At 42.3% G+C, this 24,075-nt stretch overlaps 1 protein-coding gene across 7 annotated transcripts in view; it reads left to right on the top strand.

Moving 5' to 3' along the window:
- Window positions 1-24,075, top strand: part of CPSF3 (cleavage and polyadenylation specific factor 3) — a 51,232-nt gene that overhangs the window by 19,591 nt on the left and 7,566 nt on the right. For 4 of the 7 annotated variants that reach the window (XR_001484384.4, XM_074012377.1, XM_045369823.3 and 1 more), the window contains 6 exons: window positions 573-719; window positions 6,168-6,320; window positions 10,480-10,588; window positions 12,941-13,039; window positions 14,207-14,301; window positions 16,812-16,899. Coding sequence is in view for 3 of the 7 variants with exons in the window: in XM_074012377.1 (XP_073868478.1) it covers window positions 573-719; window positions 6,168-6,320; window positions 10,480-10,588; window positions 12,941-13,039; window positions 14,207-14,301; window positions 16,812-16,899 (691 nt within the window). In the remaining 4 variants the exon portion in view is untranslated. Of the gene's footprint in view, window positions 1-572; window positions 720-6,167; window positions 6,321-10,479; window positions 10,589-12,940; window positions 13,040-14,206; window positions 14,302-16,811; window positions 16,900-19,730; window positions 19,886-24,075 lie in introns of all 7 variants that reach the window. The other 3 variants (XR_012422694.1, XR_012422691.1, XR_012422692.1) reach the window with 1 other exon arrangement.

The following is a 24,075-nucleotide window of genomic DNA, read 5'->3' as shown; positions in this document are numbered from 1 at the left end:
ACTTGAGCTCAGGAGTTCAAGACCAGCTTGGGCAACATGGAGAAATCCCACCTTTACAAAAAATAGAAAAATTAGCCAGGCGTGGTGGCACATGCCTGTAGTCCTAGCTAGTTGGGGGACTGAGGCAGGAGGATTGCTTGAACCCAGGAGGTCGAGGCTGCAGTGAGCTGAGATCACACACTGCATTTCAGCCTGGGTGACAAAAGTGAGACCCTATTTCAAAAAACAAAGATTTTCAGAATAGAAATGTATCCACATATCTGGGAAATGACTTTGGAGAGCACAAGAGTAGTTGGGAATACAGGTTTGTCTTTCCAAGCATAGAGTTACGATTCTCACTGACAGCACACCAGATAGATGAGTTTTAGTTAATTTGTTTACTTTTCTCATTAAATGTTTGCTTGATTGAGAACATGAGTATTTGATATTTACTGAGTCAGTTATATTAGAATGATTTTGTGCTGAAGGTCCTAAATTTAACATGAGTTTATGACTGCATGAAAAAAATGAAAATGTACCTTTACGTTTATAACTGGGTAGTTTGTTATGCTATTTTTCTTCATTTTCCACAGCACATCATGTCTGAACCTGAAGAAATCACTACTATGTCTGGACAGAAGTTACCACTGAAAATGTCTGTTGATTACATTTCTTTCTCAGCTCACACGGATTACCAGCAAACCAGTGAATTTATTCGTGCTTTGAAACCGCCTCATGTGGTTAGTCTTATGAATTTGATTTATTGTACTAAAGGGAAAAGAAGTGCATACCCAGGAAACTGCAGCAGGCAGTTCACAAAGCAAGCATCACCACCTCCTAATGCAATACCCCATGAGCAGAGCCTTCCACGTGCGCTCGCGTTTGGCCTTTACAACTCCCCTTTGATTTCAACAAGCTGCACCCTTTCTCCGTAACCGACTCTTACTCAGACCTACCAACCCCAATCCTAATGTTTTTCTATTATTTTCTGCTGCCTCTCCAATAATTTAAGAGCCAGGCTTGGAGTATGACTGCTCATTTGGAATGCCAGCTCCATCTCTTACTTACTGTGTAACCCTTGGCAAGTTACTTAACCTCTCTGTACCTCATTTGTAAATAGGAATAATAACAGCTCATAAGGTTATTGTAAGGACCAAGTGAGAGAACATATCTGAAGCACTTAATGTGGTGCTTGGCACATAGTAAATGCTTAATAATAAGAAATAGTACAAGGATCATTTGGAGAGAGGAGAAAGACAAGTCACACAATAGTATAAGTTTAAGATTTAAATAGATATGAAATATACTATATAGCGTGGCCGGGCATGGTGGCTCACGCCTGTAATCCCAGCACTTCGAAAGGCTGAGGAGCGTGGATCACGAGGTCAGGAGATTGAGACCATCCTGGCTAACACAGTGAAACACCATCTCTACTAGAAATACAAAACTTAGCTGGGTGTGGTGGCGGGCGCCTGTAGTCCCAGCTACTCAGGAGGCTGAGGCAGGAGAATGGTGTGAACCCGGGAGGTGGAGCTTGCAGGGAGCCGAGATCATGCCACTGCACTCCAGCCTGGGCGACTCTGTCTCAAAAAAAAAAAAAAAGAAATATACTATATAGTTCCTTATTAGTATATGATTTATTTATCTGTTTATTTATTTATTTATTTTTGAGATGGGAGTCTCGCTCTGTCACCCAGGCTGGAATGCAGTGGCGCGATCTCGGCTTGCGGCAGCCTCCACCTCCCTGATTCAAGCAATTCCCCTACCCTAGCCTCCCGAGTAGCTGGGATTACAGGCACACATCACGACACCTGTCTAATTTTTTTGTATTTTTAGTAGAGACAGGGTTTCACCATGTTTGCCAGACTGGTCTCGAACTCCTGACCTCAGGCAATCCGCCCGCCTTGGCTCCCAAGCAGCTCTCTGTCTCAGCCTCCTGAGTAACTGGGATTACAGGTGCCCACCAACACACCTGGCTAATTTTTGTATTTTTAGTAGAGATGGGGTTTTACCATCTTGGCCAGGCTGATCTTGAACTCCTGACCTTGTGATACACCTGCCTCAGCCTCCCAAAGTGCTGGAATTACAGGTGTGAGCCACTGCACCTGGCCAACTTACTTATATTTTTAAGTATGATGTAACTTATTAAAAATAAATTAGATATTTTGATGGAATTGGAAAGGAGGGGTAAGCTGAAAAAAGTGTGTATTTTTTATTAGAAGAACACTAATGAAGCATGTGTCCATAGAAAATAGATGAAGTGCCCTTTCCAAGTGTATCGGAAAGCAGAAGAAATGGCCTTTTGTTAGTTTTGTTTGTTTGCTTGTTGTTTTTGTTTTTTTTTTTTTTTTGGATGGAGTCTTGCTCTGTTGCCTAGGCTGGAGTGCAGTGGCGCCAATTTCGGCTCCCTGCAGCCTCTGCCTCCTGGGTTCAAGCGATTCTCCTGCCTCAGCCTTCCGGGTAGCTGGGGTTACAGGCACGTGCCACCACACCAAGCTAATTTTTGTGTTTTCTTTAGAGACAGGGTTTCACTACATTGGCCAGGCTGGTCTCGAACTCCTGACCTCAGGTGATCCACTCACCTCAGCCTCCCAAAGTGCTAGGATTACAGGCATGAGCCACTGCACCTGGCCTTGCTCGTTGTTTTTTAAATATGTTTTACTGTGGTAAAATATCTAACATAAAATTTGCAGTTTTAACCATTTTTAAGTGTACAAACCAGTGGCATTAATTATATTCACAGTGTTGTACAACCATCACCACATTCTGTTTTCACAGCTTTTCATCACTCCAAGCAGAAACTCTGTACCGTTACACAGTAACTCCCCATTTCCTTCCCCCCACCCTGGTAATCTCGAATCTACTTTCTGTTTCTATGAATTTGACTGTTCTAGGTATTTCATGTAAGAGGAATCATAATGCCTACGGTGTTTTCAAGGTTCATCACGTTGTGGCATGTATCAGCACTTCATGCCTAAGTCATGGTCCGTTGTATGTAGACCACATGTTGTTTATCCATTCACCTGTGGATGGACACTTGGGCTGTGTCACTTTCCAGCTAGTGTGAAATGGTATCTCGTGGTTTTGATTTTCATTTCTTTAATGACTAATGATGTTGAGCACCTTTTCATGCAGTCTTTTGTTAGTTTTTGAGTTCTTTCTAGCATGATAGGCCTCACAGCACTGGCCCTTAATGAGCAGATTATTTGGTCGAGGAATACCACTCTCCTGTCCATAGCATCATGGTGTGTAGAGTTTAGTCACAGAGTAGGCTCCTCCCAGGTGTTTCTTATTGAATGTGTGCATGAACATCCCCCCAGATTTCCAAGCCAGGGAAGAAAAGCCGTGTTGCTCTTTCTGTGTGGTGTCACCACCTCATCCTCAGCCCCATTTCATCCTGTCACTCTCTGGTTCTACTTCTGCTGATAGTTTAAGTTCCTGGGTTGAACTTCATGTTCATTTTCCTGTAATAACCGGCTCTAGCAAAAGTATAGCTGCAGGATAAAATTGCAACACTAGTAGTGTTGGTGGTAGTAATCAGTACTAGCTTACATTGATTATTTACCACATGCCAGGCACCGTACATGTGTTTTATATGAACTGACTTGCTTAATTTTCATGACCGACAGCTGTTCTGCAGATGGGAAAACTGAGGCGTGAAATCACTTGGTCAAGGTTACACAGCTAATAAGCAGCAGCACCAGGATTCTGCTCAGGCAGCCAGGCCCAGGCCCTTCCCCACCAAGCAGTAAGCCCTGCCACGTGCTGGTGCTGGCTATGCCCAGCCGCAAGCCATCTACCACGTGTGAGACGCTACGAACAGTCTATCTTGGCCGGGCGCAGTGGCTCAGTCCTGCAGTCCCAGCACTTTGGGAGGCCGAGGCAGGTGGATCACTTGAGGCCAGGAGTTCAAAACCAGCCTGGCCAACATGGTGAACCCTATCTGTACTAAAAGTATAAAAATTAGGTAGGTGTGGTGGTTCACACCTGTAATCCCAGCTGCTTGGAGGCTGAGGCATGAGAATCCCTTGAACCCTGGAGGCAGAGGCTGCAGTGAGCCAAGATCACGACACTGCATTCCAGTCTGGGCTACGGAGTAAGACTGTCTCAAACAAACAATAAAAAGAAAAATCTGTCTTGTAAGATAGAAGTTACAAAAGCGAATGAAAAGGGACTGGTTGCTAATGCTGTTGTTGTAAACACCCTTTAAAATATATCATTGGGGCTGGGCACAGTGGCTCATGCCTGTAATCATACCACTCTGCGAGGCTGAGGTAGGAGGACTGCCCAGAAGTTTGACACCAGCCTAGACAACATAGTGAGACCTTGTCTCTACAAAAATAAAATAAAACTAGCCAACCATGGTGGCTCATGCCTGTAGTCCCAGCTACCTGGGTGGCTAAGGTGGGAGGATTGCATAAGCCTGGGAGATTGAGGCCACAGTGAGCCAAGATTATGCCACTGCACTCCAACCTGGACAACAGAGCAAGACTCTGTCTTTAAATAAAGAAATATATAAAGTAATAAAATGTTCCATTTGGTTCTGAAATATTTTATTAGGATAGGCACAGTGGCTCACACCTATAATCCTAGTACTTTGGGAGGCCAAGGTGGGCAGATCACTTGAGCCCAGGAGTTCGAGACCACCTTGGGCAACATGCAAGACCCTGTCTCTACAAAAAATACAAATATTAGCTGGGCATGGTGGTGTATGCCTGTAGTCCTGGCTATGTCGGAGGCTGAGGCAGGAGGATTGCTTGATCCCTGGAGGTTGAGGCTGCAGTGAGCCATGATCACACCAGTGTACTCCAGCCTGGGCAACAGAGTGAGACCTGTCTCCAAAAATATATAAATATATGAGGTAGGCCAGGCTCGGTGGCTCACGCCTGTAATCCCAGCACTTTGGGAGGCCGAGGCAGGCAGATCACAAAGTCAAGAGTTCGAGACCAGCCTGACCAACATGGTAAAACCCCGTCTCTACTGAAAATACAAAAATTAGCCAGGCATGGTGGTGTGCACCTATAGTGCCAGTTACTTGGGAGGCTCAGGCAGGAGAATCGCTTGAACTCAGGAGGTAGGGGCTGCAGTGAGCTGAGATCACGTCACTGCTACACTCCAGCCTGGGCTACAGAGCAAGACTCCATCTCACAAAAAGAAAAAAAAGGGAACTATGGGTGTTTTCTGACACAGTAGGGTAACAATAGTTTTGTACAAGAGTCATAGGCATTTAAAACTAGAAGAGATTACAGAAGTCAGCCCTTTACCACTATGAACATAGAAGCAGTGAAACATGGAAAAGGCGTGTATCTCGTTAGTGGCAAAGACTGGAGTAGAAAAGAAGTTTCTTGGCCAGGCGCGGTGGCTCACCCCTGTAATCCCAGCACTTTGGGAGGCCGAGGCAGGTGGATCACGAGGTCAAGAGATCGAGACCATCCTGGCCAACATGCTGAAACCCCGTCTCTACTGAAGATACAAAAATTAGCTGGGCGTGATGGCACGCACCTGTAGTCCCAGCTATTCGGGAGACAGGCGGGAGAATTGCTTGAATCTGGGAGGCGGAGGTTGCAGTGAGCTGAGATCGCGCCACTGCACTCCAGCCTGCCAATAGAGCGAGACTCCACCTCAAAAAAAAGAAAAAGGAGGCCGGGCGCAGTGGCTCAAGCCTGTAATCCCAGCACTTTGGGAGGCCGAGACGGGCGGATCACGAGGTCAGGAGATCGAAACCATCCTGGCAAACACGGTGAAACCCCGTCTCTATTAAGAAATACAAAAAAAACTAGCCGGGCGAGGTGGCGGGCGCCTGTAGTCCCAGCTACTCAGGAGGCTGAGGCCGGAGAATGGCGTGAACCCGGGAGGCGGAGCAGTGAGCTGAGATCCGGCCACTGCACTCCAGCCTGGGCGACAGAGCGAGACTCCGTCTCAAAAAAAAAAAAAAAAAGAAAAAGAAAAAGGAAAGAAAAAGAAAAAGAAGTTTCTTTACTCTTTGTTCAAATAGTACCACATAAGGATCTTTTGAAGCCAAACAGAATGAATATGTGTATACAAGTTGAATTGGCTGGAGGTCCTAGTAGTAAAGTTTCATAACTTCCAAGTATGTCTCTATTTCATATACTTAATTAATTCAACTCAGGACCATGATTAATCTGAATAATGTTTCCCTATATTCTTTTAACATTTATTCTATGTAGATTTTAGTCCATGGAGAACAGAACGAAATGGCCAGATTGAAAGCAGCACTGATTCGAGAATATGAAGATAATGATGAAGTTCACATAGAGGTTCATAATCCTCGAAATACAGAAGCAGTGACCTTAAACTTCAGAGGAGAAAAACTAGCCAAGGTAAAAGGTTATGGCCCCTGTCTATCCGATCCATGTTTTTTCTTCATGAAAGACTGTACTTCATAAGAAAATAGATCTTTAGTCAAAAGAATATGCTTATTTCTGTCTATTTGTTATACTACAGGAATTTTATCCTTATCCTTTCTGGCTTCTTTTGATTCTGTTCATTCATTTCTTCAGGTGGAAAATGTTCAGCTAGATTAGATCTTAATGCAGCTGAATCTCATAGATCTTTAATCCACATCTCCACTTGCTTTTCCTTCCCACATCTGAGGGTAAAGAACTGTTCCTTACTCTTTGTTACTGTAGCCATGTATGTTTGTGTAGATATGGTGGAATATATGGAAACATTTTCTTTTTAAAAATTAATCGGCCAGGCTCAGTGGCTCACGCCTGTAATCCCAGCACTTTGGGAGGCTGAGGCGCATGGATCACTTGAGGTCAGGAGTTGGAGACCAACCTGGCCAACATGGTAAAACCCCGGCTCTACTAAAAATATATATATTTTTTAAAAAATTAGCTGGGCATGGTTGCAGGTGCCTGTAATCCCAGCTACTTGGGAGGTAGAGGTGGGAGAATCCCTTGAACCCGGGAGGTGGAGGTTGCAGTGAGCTGCAATCGCGCCACTGCACTCCAGCCTGAGTGACAGAGTGAGACTCTGTCTCAAAACAAACAAAAAAGAAGTAATCAAGGCTGGGCACGGTGGCTCACTCCTGTAATCCCAGGACTTTGGGAAGCCAAGTCAGGCAAATCGCTTTAGCTCAGGAGTTCAAGACCAGCCTGGGCAACATGGTGAAAGCCAGTTCTACGAAAAATACAAAAATTAGCTGGGTGCGGTGGCATGTGCCTGTAGTCCCGGCTACCCGGGCGGCTGAGGTGGGAGGATGACTTGAGCCCAAGAGGTTGAGGCTACAGTGAGCCATTGTCCTGTCACTGCGCTCCAGCCTGGGTGACAGAGCAAGACCTTGTCTCAAAAAAATAAAAAAAGAATTGCTCATTTTTCAGAGTGAAGTGTACTGTTTTCAGAATTTGAAGTTGAAATAGTTAAGGAAAGCCTGAGCTGCCTTTTTAGAGGGATGCTGTCAGAAGTCTGCATCTTTACCTCTGTTGATCACAACTCCTTTAGAAATACTTCTAAGGAAAACTTTTAAAAAATTACATATATAATTTTAAATTTTTAAAAAGGAATTGAAATCAGTATGTTGAAGAGATATCCACAACTCCCATGTTCTGTTTTTTTGTTTTGAGATAGGGTCTCACTCTGTTGCCCAGGCTGGAGTGCAGTGGTGCATTCATGACTCACTGCGTCCTCGACCTCCCTAGGCTCAGCTGATCCTCCCATCTCAGCCTCCCAAGTAGCTGGGACTACAGGCACAAATAATTTTTTTTTTTTTTTTTTTTGAGAAGGAGTCTCGCTCTGTCGCTCAGGCTAGAGTGCAATGGCGCTATCTCGGCTCACTGCAACCTCCGCCTCCCAGGTTCATGCAATTCTCCTTCCTCAGCCTCCTGATTAGCTGGGATCACAGGCACCCACCACCACACCCGGCTAATTTTTTTTTGTATTTTTAGTAGAGACGGTGTTTCACCACATTGTCCAGGCTGGTCTCAAACTCCTGACCTCAAGTGATCCACCCATCTTGGCCTCCCAAAGTGCTGGGATTACAGGCGTGACCCACCATGCCCAGTCTCAGGCTCAAATTTTTAATGATTTAGTTGAAGGCTGAAATATCAACATATGGGCCAGGAGCTGTGGCTCACGTCCATAATCCCAGCACTTTGGGAGGCTGAAGTGGACAAATCATCTGAGGTCAGGAGTTCAAGACCAGCCTGGCCAACATGGAGAAACCCTGTCTCTACTAAGGATACGAAAATTAGCCAGTTGTGGTTGTGCGCAACTGTAGTCCCAGCCACTCAGGAGGCTGAGGCAGGAGAATCGCTGGAACCTGGGAGGCGGAGGTTGCAGTGAGCCGAGATCATGCCACTGCACTCCAGCCTGGGCGACAGAGCAAGACTCCATCTTAAAAAAAAAAAAAAAAATGTTAATAGCAACTTTACAACACACTTTTAATACATAATGAGCCAAACCTGCAGATGCTAATTAATGAATATCCTTTCTTGAAGGTGAATTGGAGGAAAAAAAGAAATTAGCAAAACTTAGGGTATGAGGTTTTTGTTGTAAATGGTTGTGGTTACTCCTGAGTCTTACTGTTCAAGAACTTCTCAGGGGCCAATTTAATAGTGTTTTTCTTATATCTGTAGAAAAATATACTCATTTGAGAATCTAGAACTGTATTTCCCATCCTCCGCTGGTGGTGGATTTATGGGAAGAAAAAATAAAGTTTTGCAGTCAGACAGTTTAGAAGATGAATTGAACTGAGTTCAGGAAGAGCTGGGTTTCTTATTGGAGTGTTCTGTTTCTCACCCATGATTTTAATGATTTAAAATCATTACCTTTAGTTGTTTTTCTTTCTCAAGTACAACATCACTATATTAAAATTAATCTCCTAGGAGCAAAGGTTCTTTTCTGAAAGCTACCAGCAGTTAAGGAGAAAATAACCCTAAGAAATCCTATGAAATGCAACCCTCTGTGTTTATAGTTATGAGAACAAATATAGCACTGCCTGGTTGCTTAAAGGTAAACAAGTATGGAACACACTGCGTTTATTCCCTTGAGCTCATTTACGTGCAGTTGAGAGAAGTTATATTTAAGAATACTGGGTTTCAGCCAGGCGTGGTGGCTCACGCCTGTAATCCCCGCTCTTTGGGAGGCTGTAGCAGGCAGATCCCTTAAGCTCAGGAATTCAAGATCAGCATGGGCAACATGGTGAATCCCCATCTCTACAAAAAATACCAAAAAAAAGCCAGGCTTGGTGGTACACATGGTGAGCGATGATCACACCGCTGCATTCCAGCCTGGGTGACAGTAATACTCTGTCTCAAAAAAAATAAATAAATTACGTTTTTTTTTTTTTTTTTTTTTTTGCAACGGAGTCTCGCTCTGTCACCAGGCTGGAGTGCAGTGGCGCAATCTCAGCTCACTGCAACTTCTGCCTCCTAGGTTCATGCCATTCTCCCGCCTCAGCCTCCCGAGTAGCTGGGACTACAGGCACCCGCCACCAGGGCCAGCTAGTTTTTTGTATTTTTAGTAGAGATGGAGTTTCACCATGTTGGCCAGCCAGGATGGTCTCAATCTCTTGACCTCTTGATCTGCCCGCCTCGGCCTCCCAAAGTGCTGGAATTCCAGGTGTGAGCCACTGCGCCCAGCCATACATGAGACTTTTTAAAAATGAATAGTGGGGCTGAGTGTGGTGGCTCACACCTGTAATTCCAACACTTTGGGAGGCCAAGGCGGGTGGATCACCTGAGGTCAGGAGTTCAAGACCAGCTGGCCAATGTAGCAAAGCCCCATCTTTACTAAAAATACAAAAATTAGCCGGGCATGGTAGTAGGTGCCTGTAATCCCAGCTACTTGGGAAGCTGAGGTGGGAGAATCGCTTGAACCTGGGAGGCAGAGGTTGCAGTGAGCTGAGATTGTGCCACTGCACTCCAGCCTGGGCGACAGAGTGAGACGCCGTCTCAAAAAAAAAAAGAATAGTGGGTTTCATGTTTGTAATATTTTTGTTTTTAAGTGGTTGTTATTTTATTCTCTTAAAAGTGTTTCTCCCTCAATTTATGAGCTCACCCATAACCTGTTTTTATTGGCCTTTTTATTCAAAGCCACTGCTGCTGCTTTTAGTGTTAGGTGTACCGCAGCCTCCCAGACTTGTATGAGTGGACCTCACTCTCTGTTGTGAGTTTGCAGCCAGCCTGAGGGAGTGCATGTGTGTGTTTCACGGGGACTTCCCGGCCTTCCCTACTACAGTGCAGCTAGTGAGAGCTTTCTTAAACCCCAGCACTTAGTAAGTTCCTTGCTTGTTGAACTGATTAGAACTGAACTATGCCAGATCTGCCACTGTGACTCTTCTCTTTGACACTGGTAGCAATGTGACTGCCCTCATCATAGAGATATCAAACATTTTATGTTTTTCATGGTTAAATCCATATGTTGTTTTCATAGTTCAAAGATGTTATGGTCATCATTATGATGAACTGCATTTTACTGTCTGAAAAACTGCATTTTACCAGGTTCTATTTTCTTCAAGTATTTTTTTTTTTACAGGTTATGGGATTTTTAGCAGACAAAAAACCAGAACAAGGCCAGCGGGTCTCAGGAATACTTGTTAAAAGAAACTTTAATTATCACATACTTTCTCCTTGCGACCTGTCCAGTAAGTATACTATTAAATGTCAAATCTAACTTCACCTTAGCACTGAAAGAAAATCTATGAAAACTTCTCTTCACCTTGTGGCCAAATTTTAAGTAACAGACAAATAAAAAAGGAATAGGTGCAAGTTAGCTAATTAGCTTTGTACCTATAGTAGTTCACAGGAGGAGAAAAAAAACACCTCCCGTGAACTACTGAAAGATTGAAATTATTCGTGAAATCACTTTCTTCGTCTTTGGAAACATAAGTTTGTTTCTGAGTTCACCCGATTTTCTACCCTCTACAACAGACTGGTGGGCTTTTATTTTCTGAAGTGACTTTGGATTCCCCAGATAAGCCATTTGGTTTTTAGGACCTTTGCATAAGCATTTCAGTTTTTTATGACCTTTACATCACTTGCTGGGCCTTTCTATTCCTTCACCATTCCGAAAGGAGTAGGAATAAAAACTTGTATAATTTCTTTAAAAGCAAAAAAGTATTAATGTAAAGCCTAATTTTTTCATTATGTTGGAACTTTCGACATCCAAATAAGTAACACCAACTATATAACTGACGCCTCTAATGTGTTTGTATAAATTGAAGCTCATTGTAGAGAAAAATGAAAAATTGGGCCAGGTGGAGGGGCTCACACCTGTAATCCCAGCACTTTGGGAGGCCGAGGCAGGTGGATCACAAGGTCAAGAGATCGAGACCATCCTGACCAACATGGTGAAACCGACTCTACTGAAAATACAAAAATTAGCTGGGTGTGGTGGCACGTGCCTGTAGTCCCAGCTACTCGGGAGGCTGAACGTGGAGGTGGAGGTTGCAGTGAGCTGAGATAGTGCCACTGCATTCCAGCCTGGTGACAGAGCGAGATGCCATCTCAAAAAAAAAAGAAAAATTGCACAAAACTAATAAGATTACATTTAAGTTTGTAAACTGCTTTTTTCCCAAAGTTGATACACAGTTCCATGTGCATTCTTTGTCTTTATAAATTTACTGAGCCATCAGTAAGTCATTTTCCAATGAATATGGTGTTATCTTCAAGTAAATGCTGTGCTCAAGGTGATTTACATGGTACTAATACATTATATGTACTTTATGCTGGAATAAAAAATAGCAGTGGCTGAGCATGGTGGCTTACGCCTATAATCCCAACATTTTGGGAGGTCAAGGTGGGCAGATGACAAGATCAGGAGTTTGAGACCATCCTGGTCAACATGGTGAAACCCTGTCTCTACTAAAAATACAAAAATTTGCTGGGTGTGGTGGCACGTGCCTGTAGTCAGTCCCAGCTACTCGGGAGGCTGTGGCAGGAGAATTGCTTGAATGTAGGAGGTGGAGGTTGCAGTGAGCCGAGATCACGCCATTGCACTCCAACCCGGGCAACAGTGTGAGACTCTGTCTCAAAAAAGAAAAAAAAAAAGGAAAAGAAAAATAGTAGCAGTGGTGAGGTATTTACCTATGAGATTGCCCAGCTGTCAGACTTCATAGCATCATAGGTCATTGTCTGACTTGTGCCTTCATTCTGAGTTACTGAGCTCTTACTCTTATGCCACATAGTCCTAGCCCTTGAAATCAGTCTAATGAGGGAAGCAATCTTGGAAAGAGCTAGTCCCAGTATTGCTCAGTGGCATATAGAAGTGCATGATAAGTATGTGAAGACAGACAGTGCACCTCAGCAGTTGGGAAAAGCTTGGTAAATTAGGCAGCCCTTGTGCCAGGTGGTGAAAGATTGTTGGGAGTTACCAAGGAAAGAAGGCAGATGACAGCTGGCATACCAGCTCTATGGCATCCAAGAACCTGGTATGTTTGGGAACATGAGGTGCTTTCTTTTCCTTTTTTTTTTTTTTTTTGTTTTTTTTGAGACAGAGTCTTGCTCTGTTGCCCAGGCTAGAGTGCAATGGCACGATCTCAGCTCACTTCTACCTCTGCCTCCCGGGTTCAAGCAGTTCTCTGCCTCAGCCTCCTGAGTAGCTGGGATTACAGGCGCCCGCCACCACGCCCAGCTGATTTTTGTACTTTTAGTGGAGATGGGGTTTCACCGTCTTGGCCAGGCTGGTCTTGAACTCCTGACCTCATGATCCACCCGCCTTGGCCTCCCAAAGTGCTGGGATTACAGGCATGAGCCACCGCACCTGGCCATGAGGTGCTTTCTTACTGCTGGAGCAGAAGTTAACTGAAGGAGAAAGGTGGGGACATAGGGAGATCGGTGGGGAAATGTAAGGTGGTACCAAATTAAGGAGCATCTTGTTAGCTTTCTGAAAAACATGTTGACATTTACTTTGCTTTTATTTCTTTTTTCTTTGCTCCTGGTATGTGTTTTGTAGGACTGGTATTGTTTCTTCAAGTCTATTCTAATTTTCTTTTCAGATTATACTGACTTGGCAATGAGCACTGTAAAGCAGACCCAGGCCATTCCATATACTGGTCCCTTTAATTTGCTCTATTACCAGCTGCAGAAGTTGACAGGTGTGTGTGTATTGAAATTCATTTCGTTGTTTTCTGTCTTTTTAAAGATAATTTTCTACCTAGAAAAGAATGTTACTTAATTTTGATAATTGTCTCAGAATTGTATGTTTTATTAATATATATGATCATGTTATTATTGCCTTTATGTGAAATTTTAGAAAATACACTCATATTCTTGCCTGATGGTCCTGTGAAAAAAAAATTAAAAACTTTAAAAAAATTAGAAAATATACTCAAAATTTTTTTTAATTCTGTAATACTTATCTTTGACCCACTTAAAATCTAGTAGTCTCTTTTCCTTGTTTGAAGTCTCTTTTACTTGACCATACCTAAAATTTTATCTGTTTCTTTTCTTTGATCAGTGAAAATAATTTTTCTGGCTCTATTGATACCAGTCTATACAGCAGGTTTTGTAAGAGTTCATGACCACTGGCCAAAGGCCAGTGAGAAAATAAACCTAGTCTGTTTTCATATTAGACCATTTGAGTTCGAGATTTTGTGTATTAACATCATGAGGGGCAGTGACTAAATTAAAAGGTGTGGACTTTCTGATAAAGCAAGAATACTTCATATTACAAAATATATTTTCCATCAGTCACGCTCTTCATGACTCATGAAGTACTACCATAAAATAAACCAGTAGAAAGAACCTTTTTTTAAAACCTCGGAACCTTGCACTAGTACAACCTGTCATAACATAGAAGGTTAATAAAATATGTCTGAACTGTCCTTGAGTAAGAGGATGCTAGAAAGACCAGAAAAGTCTCTTGAACAATAGAATTTCGCTGTAGAATGTTGAAGCTTACGAAGACAGAAGGTAGACGAAACTAGTTGGCAACAATTGACTAATTTTATGTCATACGTTAAAAGATGCTAGTAGAAGGCTAAATCTCTTGTATACAAAACATAGATGTTTGAACACCACTTAAGTTTGCTACTGATAAAATGTTTGATGTCCGAGGTAAATGCTACCTAGATAGATGAATGTTTGCAATACATGTTCAGACCTTTCCGTTGCTATACTTTGCTGTTTAAAAATTGACTATACAAATAAGTTACTAACTTTTTCATTGTGTAGCTGCTTTAACTGTCTCTATAAACAAATGAATGGTCTCTGGAAGATTATCAGAAAAGTATATACATCTTATAGTTACATCTTTCTTTCAGGTGATGTGGAAGAATTAGAAATTCAAGAAAAACCTGCTCTGAAAGTGTTCAAAAATATTACTGTAATACAAGAACCAGGCATGGTGGTATTAGAAGTAAGAAAAGATCATTTACCTAAACAATGAGAGAAAAAAGTTTTAAAAAGAGTTCATGACAATTGTAGAGAATATTAGTTTCTTCCCAATTAGAAAAAGAATATTGTTGGAAAGTGTGTGTGTGTGTGTGTGTGTGTATCTCCCTCATAAAACCTGCTGTATATAAAACATATATATGTTTTAAGGACCAGCATTAAGTATTATTAAGTAGCTGAGCATTTTCTATGTAGTCACAAAAACCTAATAATAAATTAAGGGTTTGTATTTAGTATGTGTAGTAAGTATAGTCCTTTCATATAAATCTTACCTGATTTTATGGTATTCCAGGATGTCTTTAGTTATATCAAAAGGTTTTATAATTCTTAAGGAAAAAATTTAATTATGTTAAATTAAAACAAACTTAGGTACCACTCGTTAAAAGAGCAGAATTTTGAAGATTCAAATAAACAACAATAAAGTGACCCAAATCTGGAAAGGACAGAAATTATTAAATTAAGTGATGTGGTTCCTGTTAGAATTTTAAACTCCAGCTTGTGGAGTTTGGAAGACAGATACCAAAGGAATTGCATGGTTGATTTTGATAGATTGGCACCTGTTAAGTTTAAAGAAGGATTTTCAAAGTGAGTCCTACCATTGAATAGTCCAGGGAGGTATCTTATCTACTGCTATGCCCCAAGGTAGAATTGTATATAAATTGCCAAGGTAGACGGTCAACTATTTCATTCATACATTCTAATTTTTTTTTCTTTTTTTGAGACGGAGTCTTGCTCTGTCACCCAGGCTGGAGTGCCGTGGTGTGATCTCAGCTCACTGCAACCTCCACCTCCCAGGTTCATACGATTCTCCTGCCTCAGCCTCCCGACTAGCTGGGACTACAGGTGCATGCCACCATGCCCAGCTAATTTTTGTACTTTTAGTTAGAGATGGGGTTTCACCATGTTGGCCAGGATGGTCTTGAACTCCTGACCTCAAGTGATCCACCCACCTCGCATACATTCTATTTTTAAAACAAAAAAGATTTGTCAGCTTTGGTCCCAATACAATCCTGTGATTTAAGTCTAAATTTGATTCATAAGGCTAAAAGCAACTAAAGAAAGTATCAGGCCAGGCCCAGTGGCTCACAGCTGTAATCCCAGCACTTTGGGAGCCAAGGCGGGCGAATCACCTGAGGTCAGGAGTTCGAGACCACCCTGGCCAACATGGTGAAACCCTGTCTCTGCTAAAAGTACAAAAATTACCCAGAAGTGGTGGTGGGCACCAAAAGTCCCAGCTACTTGGGAGGCTGAGGCAGGAGAATCACTTGCATCTGGGAAGCAGAGGTTGCAGTGAGCCAAGATCGCACCACTGCACTCCAACGTGGGTGACAGAGTGAGACCCTGTCTCAAAAGAAAAAACGAAAAACAAAGTGTGAAAAGGAGTAGTTATCTATAAACATGAAGTTACATACAACAATATGTAAAATGTTAATATCAGAAAAAGGGAGAAAGTTATTAGAGACATTAATTTAGCTCATTCTACTAAATACTATTAGAGTCTGCGTATGATGGCTCACACTTGTAATCCTAGCACCTTGGGAGGCCAAGGTGGGCAGATCACTGGAACCCAGGAGTTCAAGACCAGCCTGGGTAACACAGCAAGACCCTGCCTCTATCATTCATTCATTCATTTATACATGCATAGTAGGTAATATATTTTTGTTCCTAGGGTAAACACGTCAGAGATTGTTTACCCTAGGAACAAAAGCCAGGGGATCTGAGGCTCAGTGTGAGAAGCAAAAGTAAATATTTTAAAATATTACGCTCTTGGCCAGGCGCTGTGGCTCCCACCTGTAATCCCAGCACTTTGGGAGGCCGAGGTGGGCAGATCACCTGAGGTCGGGAGTTCGAGACCAGCCTGACCAACATGGAGAAACCCCATCTCTACTAAAAATATAAAATTAGCCGGGCGTGGTGGTGCATGCCTGTAATCCCACCTACTTGGGAGGCTGAGGCAGGAGAATCGCTTAAACCCAGGAGGCAGAGGTTGCAGTGAGCCAAGATCATGCCATTGCACTCCAGCCTGGGCAACAGGAGCAAAATTCCATCTCAAAAAAAAAAAAGAAAAAAAATTACCCTCTTCACATTCTGTCTGTAGTCATATGCTATACTAAATATAAGCATTAGGAATTTGAGTTCAGTCCCAGTACCAGTAATTATCCTGTACAAGTTACTTTTGAGTCAGTTTTCTCTTTTATAAAATGAAATTAATTATGCTATTTGTTATGAAAATTAAATGATAATGCCTATAAAACATGTCAAAAGGAAGTGCTCAGTATAATTTTGTTCTTTATAGAATATTAGAGAAGTATTGTAGTATTAATTTTAGTAAACAGTGAGTCAGTGAATTTCAATGAAAATACTGGAAGCAGTAGTTCCATATGTAGAGTCCATGGTTTGGTGGGTTGTAGTCGTAGCTTTTGTGGTTGGTCACTATAGGTAGGTCACTTCCTAATTCTGCCTTTTGCTTTCCAGTGGCTGGCAAACCCTTCTAATGATATGTATGCGGATACAGTAACAACTGTGATATTGGAAGTTCAGTCAAATCCCAAAATAAGAAAAGGTAAGAGTTCATTTATTTTTATCCTTTTTTTTTTTTTTTTTTTTTTTTTGGAGACGGAGTCTAGCTCTGTTGCCCAGGCTGGAGTGCAGTAGCACAATCTCGGCTCACTGCAACCTCCGCCTCCCAGGTTCAAGCGATTCTCCTTCCTCAGCCTCCCGAGTAGCCGGGATTATAGGTGCCCACCACCACGCCCAGCTAATTTTTGTGTTTTTAGTAGAGATGGGGTTTCACTGTGTTGGCCAGGCTGGACTTGAACTCCTGACCTCGTGATCCACCTGCCTCAGCCTCCCAAAGTGCTGAGATTACAAGTGTGAGCCACCGCATCTGGCCACTCATTTTTATCCTTTAATTGTTTCATTTTTCTTATGTTTCTGTGAACTAAAAAGCAGTAAATAGACTCCTAACAAACTTGATCATTTCTGTGTGATCTTTAAGATATAAAATATACACAGCAATGCGTATTGTTAGTATTTTGCTTATTTTTATCCTGGCTCTTCACTCATACTGCAAAAACCTGGCTGTAGTTAAGACTAAGATAAAATCCTTTTAGAAGCAGTCCTCTTAAAAATAATTGAATCTGAAATTCCAAAATATTGATGAATTGAGCCAGTTAGATTAGGAAGATATGCTACTATCTTCATATTTAATAAAATTTGTTGAACAGAATTGAATCACCCTGTGGGACAATTTTCAAACAGAGAAAACAGTAAAGATATTTTTGTGTTATTTGATTCTATTTTATACTTAAGTCAGCATAGTATGTCTTTTTTTTTTTTCTTTTTTTGAAACAAAGTATTACTTTGTTGCCCAGGCTGCTCTCAAATGCCTGGGCTCAAATGATCCTCTCACTTCAGCCTCCTGAGTGGCTGAGACTACAGGCATGAGCCACTGTACCCCGCTCTTTACATGTTTTGAGCTGTGAGTCTCTGGCATATGGAGTAGTCCTATGTGCTGTGCTGGGGAAAGTGACCGTACAGGAAGTATTCTGGGAAGCCTCAGCCTTTACCCTTCACATGCCATTAGATCCTGGGCTCTGAGAGAATATTATTGTTCTTTGAAAATACACAGTTAGTTAGTTCTTTGATTTCATGAGAAAAAAGTTTAGCAGACTACTTTATAATTCATTTCTTATGCTGCATCTGTAATATAAACAAATAAATACTTAGACAATCTAAATCTGTTATTCATTTGAGTCACTGGTATTTGAATTTGTTTTCAGTAATTGTAAGAATGATCATTTGGACATCATTTGATAACTTGTTTAGTTGAATTAACTCATGGGAAATGGCTCCTCCCATGTGCCTGTAACACAAGAGACAGCTGTGCGTTTATATAAGCCACAGAAGAATGCCGCACCCTTGATTCTTACATGATGCTTAGGGTCACAGTCTTAATCCTGGGGTACAAAATATTGACAGAAAAAATGCGGTTGTCAGTTTTCTCTTACAGTTGGGCACGGTGGCTCACACTTGTAATCCTAGCACTTTGGGAGACTGAGGCGGGCGGATCCCTTAAGGTCAGGAGTCTGAGACCAGCCTGGCCAACATGGTGAAACCCCGTCTTTTCTAAATACACAAAAAAAATTAGCCGGGGGTGGTGGCAGGCACCTGTAATCCCAGCTACTCAGGAGGCTTAGGCACGAGAATTGCTTGAACCTGGGAGGCGGAGGTTGCAGTGAGCAGAGATCACGCCACTGCACTCCAGCCTGGGTGGCAGAGTGATACTTCATCTCAAAAAAAAAAAAAAAAAATTGTTTTTCTCTTACTTATATTAGGTGGTAAAAATAAAGGTGTGCAGGGTGGGAAGGAGGATCTTTTTATTTATTTATTTTTTTGAGACACAGTTTCGCTCTTGTTGCCCAGTCTGGAGTGCAATGGCCCAATCTCAGTTCACCGCAACCTCCGCCTCCTGGGTAGCTGGAATTACAGGTGTGCACCACCATGCCCGGCTAATTTTTCGTGTTTTTAGTAGAGACAGGGTTTCTCCACGTTGGTCAGGCTGATCTCAAACTCCCAACCTCAGGTGATCTGTCCGCCTCAGCCTCCCAAAGTGCTGGGATTACAGGCGTGAGCCACCGCACCCAGCTGCAGGAGGATATTTTTATTTTTTTATTTTATTTTTATTTATTTTGAGATGGAGTCTCTGCCTATCACCCCGGCTGGAGTACAGTGGCGTGATCTCAGCTCACTGCAGCCTCCACCTCCTGGGTTCATGCGATTCTCCTGCCTCAGTCTCCTGAGTAGCTGGGATTAGAGGCATCCGCCACCACGCCTGGCTAATTTTTGAATTTTTAGTAGAGACGGGATTTCACCATGTTGGTCAGGCTGGTCTCAAACTCCTGACCTTGTGATCTGCCTGCCTTGGCCTCCCAAGGTGGTGGGATTACAGGCTTGAGTCACCACACCAGGCCTAGGAGGATCTTTTTAAAAGATCATGAGTAAGGAGTGGTGCAGAAGTTAGGAAAGTGGCGTGGGGAAGAGGGTTAGGTGCGGAGAGCAGAATCACGCCCAGGGGCTTTGGGCCACGCAGCTTTCAGCTCTAAGGCCTCCATCCTCTAAGAGCACAGCTGGCCTTCACTTCCTATCTCAGTCTGTTCAGTTCAAGTAAAATGCCACCAAGGTTGCTTTCTCTTCACTATATTCTGATGCCCTTTTGTAAAATGAAGTCTTTTTTGTAATAGTCAACTAATTAGAAATTGATATACTTTTCTGAAAAATGAAGTTTCTATGCAAAAATGGCATTTTTTTAGGCCGGTTAGGATGTTGTGTGACTGCAGGGTCTTTGGTGATGTTTAGGGTCTGAGCTCTGCCAGCCTGTTTTCCGTTTGGCAGAGGAGGGATCACAGAGATGTCAGGGTGGCATCGGCTGTTCTGATGAGGGCTCTGCCTAGCAGTGGCGCTGAAGAGCAAGAGGCGCTGTGGCGTCAGATCATCTCCACAGAGCTCATGTGTGTCTCACACAGGAAGGAATGCATGGCCTGTCGTAGGTTGGTTTGCCTTTATCTTGATTATTTCTCTTAATGCTCCAGTCCAAAGTGAAATGTACCTTTACTCTAATCAGCAGTAATTGAATTTAAAATAATTATCACTATTTTATTAGTGATCCCTCTGACGCTAATAATAAAAACATTCATTCCTTTGGTTAGCCTCTGGCCATTGCAGCAGAGGTTCATTGCAGACAGGTCAGAACCGCGCTGTTTCCATGTGTTCCGTGTATTTAGCGTTTGTTGAGCTGGTTGGGTGCCTTGTGTTTCCTAGTTCTTCCCCATTTTGTAGTTTATGGAGAATGAGGTTTTATATTCCTCTGGGATGATGAAGTGCTTGCATATTTTCATTAACATTCGACAGATATTTACCGAGCACCCAAAGTGCTGGGATTACAGGCATGCCTCGAAATGCTTGCAAAACATCAGTGAACAAAGCAAACAGATCTGCCCCCTCCAAGGATCTGACATTCTGGTGTGTCCCAGGGCTTCCTGATAGGGTCTGGAGTTGGGCACATCCCATAGAGTCTTGCTGGCTATTGTAAGGACCTCAGACTTTCAGTGTGAGTAAAATGAGGCAATGCTGCAGAGCTTTGAGTGGGGCTGAGACAGGATCTGATAGTTTTTAAAGGATTACCGTGGTGCTTGCTGAAAGTAGACTGTTAAGAGGGCAAGCAAGAAAGTAGAGGCTCCAGCTGGGATCTGCTTCAGTCATCCAGGTGGCACACAGTGGCCCAGATTAGGGTGGAAGTCGTGGGGATATCGCAAAGTGGCTGGATTCTGGAGTCGTTTTAATAAAGCCAGCAGTATTTCCTGTTGGATTAGCTGTAAGTGGTGACAGAAAGAGAACAGACAGGATGAACTTTAACATAATGATCCGGGGTATGTATGTGATACATTAGCATGGCGAGTTGTCACTCGCGGGGCTAAGTTTTAATAAGTAGCACTTGCTCCTTTCAAAGGTGACAAGTATTGCAAGAACTGGTACACATGACACTTACACTGCTCAGGAGGAAGTTGATTCTGTATATTTATTATTTATCACACTGACTTCTTCCTATCCAAACCTGGGATTTTCACATTGAGAGCAGAGTCAGCGACTGTGGCCCACAAGCCACACCCAGCCCGCCTGCTTTGGTAAGTACGGTGTTACCGAAGCACAGCCGTGCGCACTGGTTCATCTCCTCTGATGCCTCTTTCCTGCTACAGCAGCAGAATCGAGTCATTGCGACAGCGACCCTATGGTCTGCAAAGCCTAGAATGCCATCTGGCCATTTACAGAAAAAGTTGCCCTCTTCTCAAGGCACCTCTGTGAAACAATCCCATTCTTCCTTGATGGCACTTTTCTCCCTTTTCATAACTTAGCCTCCTGACACTTCAGTCCATATTCTGGAAACAACTTGTATTTGTATCTGCGGGGTGTGTGTGTGGGTGTGTGTGTGTGTGTGTGTGTGTGTGTGTCTCACCACCAACCTCAATTTATGTGTCCCCATTCTTAACCAAAGGGGAAATCTTACATATTTTCAAAATACATTATTTTGTTTTTATATTCCATAACATTCTTCTGTTTTACATGGCACCTGCTTTCAGCATGTGTGTGTCCTGTTTTGACACACAGACCTATTAAGGACAGGCATACGTGTCGGACGATTGTATATTCTGTGTTTAATATGATCTCATGTGTCTGATGAGTTTGTCTAAATATTAATGCAGGAATTTGCAAATATATATATACATACATATATACACACACATAAACTTTGGAAAGTTTCAGTAGTTTCATAGCTTAGATATTTATTTTTTAATATATTTTGTGAGACTGTTTTTACATGTCAATTAAGTGCTTATTTTAGTAATTAATAATAAAACTAATGATAATTAAAGTATAAAAGTTCTATTATGTAGCTTTCTTGGCTAGCACCTGGTTAGTTTTTTGTCTTTGTGTTTTTTTATATTTTTATTTTACTTTATTTTTCGAGACAGGGTCTCACTCTGATGCAGGCTAGAGTACAGTGGTGCGATCTCAGCTCACTGCAGCCTCGATCTCCTGGGCTCAAGTTGTCCTCCCACCTCAGCCCTCCAAGTAGCTGGAACTACAGATGTGTACCAGCATAGCTGGCTAATTTTTGTATTTTTTATAGAGACAGGGTTTCTCCATGTGGCCTAGGCTAGTCTCAAACGCCTGAGCTCAAGTGATCTACCCACCTTGGCCTCCCAGAGTGCTAGGATTACAGGTGTGAGCCTCTGCACCTGGGCTTTTTTTTTTTTTTTTTTAAATGGAGATGGGGTCTCTCTATGTTGCCAAGGCTGGTCTCAAACTCCTGGGCTCAAGCAGTCCTCCCTTCTCAGCCTCCCAAAGTGCTGAGATTATAGGCGAGTAGTTAGTTGTATATACAGTTGAAATTCATGGATTAAAAAGAATTAGATGAACTATGGTTTGAATTATAGAATAGTTTAGGAGAAATGACAATTTTGGGTCTTTTCCATAGAGTAGATTGAAATAGGTATGTGGGAGTGCAGAATTGAGTTAATAAAGCTACACTTAGATGATATACTATTTTAAAAAGTCATAGTGTTACATGAGAAAGTAATTACTTGGGCTGAGAAATTGAAAGTGCATTGAAGAAATCATAATTTTTGAAGTCTCTTTGAAATGACAGAGTCTTAGCCAGGCATGGTAGCACACAAGTAGCCTAGCTACTTGAGAGGCTGAGATGAGAGGATCACTTGAGCCCAGGAGTTCAAGATTACAGTGAGCTAGGATAGCACCACCGCACTCCAGCCTGGGCAACAGAGCATGACACACTTTCTAAGGAAAATAAAGAAGAAAGAAATTGCAGTCTTATATTACATTTTCCTGTTGATAGGTGAGTCCATAAGATTATTTCTGGTATTTTCCCCCATTTCATACACACACACATGCACACACACACACACACACGTATATATATAAAAAATATATAAAAGAGGAAGTTGATTATGTATATTTATTATTTATCAAACTGACTTCTTCCTATCTAAACTTCGGATTTTCATATTTGGACCAGCCCAGCTTTCAGCTCTAAGGCTCCCATCCTTCTAAGAGCTCAGCTGGCCTTCGCTTCCTATCTTAGTCTGTTCAATCCAGATCAAATGCCACCAAGGTTGCCTTCTCTTCATTATATTCTGATAGCCTTTTTGTAAAATGAAGTCTTTTTTGTTCGTTTTATATACATATATATATATATATATGAACATGAAATTAAATGGTAAAAATATTCATATATATAGGGTGTATGTGTGTTTTGTCTGAAGGATTTTAAAATTCTGCACTATTTTTTTGTGACAACATTATTGATACATAATTCACATACAATTCATCCATATAAAGTGTAGAATTCAGTGATTTTTTAGCATATTAAGGGTTGTACAACCATCACCACAATCAACTTTAAAACATTTACCTCACACCAGGCCAGACATGGTGACTCACACCTGTAATCCCAGCACTTTGGGAGGCCCAGGGGAGCAGATTGCTTGAACCCAGGAGTTTGAGACCAGCTTGGAAAGCATGGTGAAACCCCGTCTCTACACACACACACACACACACACACACACACACACACACAATTAGCCGGGCATGGTGGTGCATGCATGTAGTCCCAGCTACCTGGGAGGCTGAGGTGAGAGGATCACCGGAGCCCAGATTAAGGCTGCAGTGAGTTGTGATCACACCACTACAGTCCAGCCTGGGCAACAGAGCAAGACCCTGTCTCTAAATAAATAAATAAATAAACAACCACCTCCAAAAAGGAACCCCATATCCCTTACTTGTGATGCCCCAATCTCTATATTCTCCCCAACTCAAAGCAACCACTGAGTTACTTCCCGCCCCCCTGGATGTGCCTGTTCTCAGCGTTTCGGATAAATGGAGTCATACAGTATATAGCCTTGGATGACTGGGCTCCTTCGCTGTGCTGTGTTCACGGTTCATCCGTCTGCACATGAATTGGTCCTTCATTCCTTTTTATAGCCAAATAATTTCCCATCGTGTGGACACAACACATTTTGTTTATCCATTCATCCGTTGATGGATACTTTGGTTGTTTCTATTTTACGGCTTTTATGAATAGTGCCACCATGGAGATTTGGATGTCAGTTTTTCGGTAGATACACGCTTTCATTTCTCTTGGATCTATACCGAGGAGTAGAAT

This window comes from Macaca fascicularis, chromosome 13 (assembly GCF_037993035.2).
Source record: "Macaca fascicularis isolate 582-1 chromosome 13, T2T-MFA8v1.1".
Lineage (NCBI taxonomy): Eukaryota > Metazoa > Chordata > Mammalia > Primates > Cercopithecidae > Macaca > Macaca fascicularis.
This window is presented reverse-complemented; position numbering and strand designations above follow the sequence as displayed.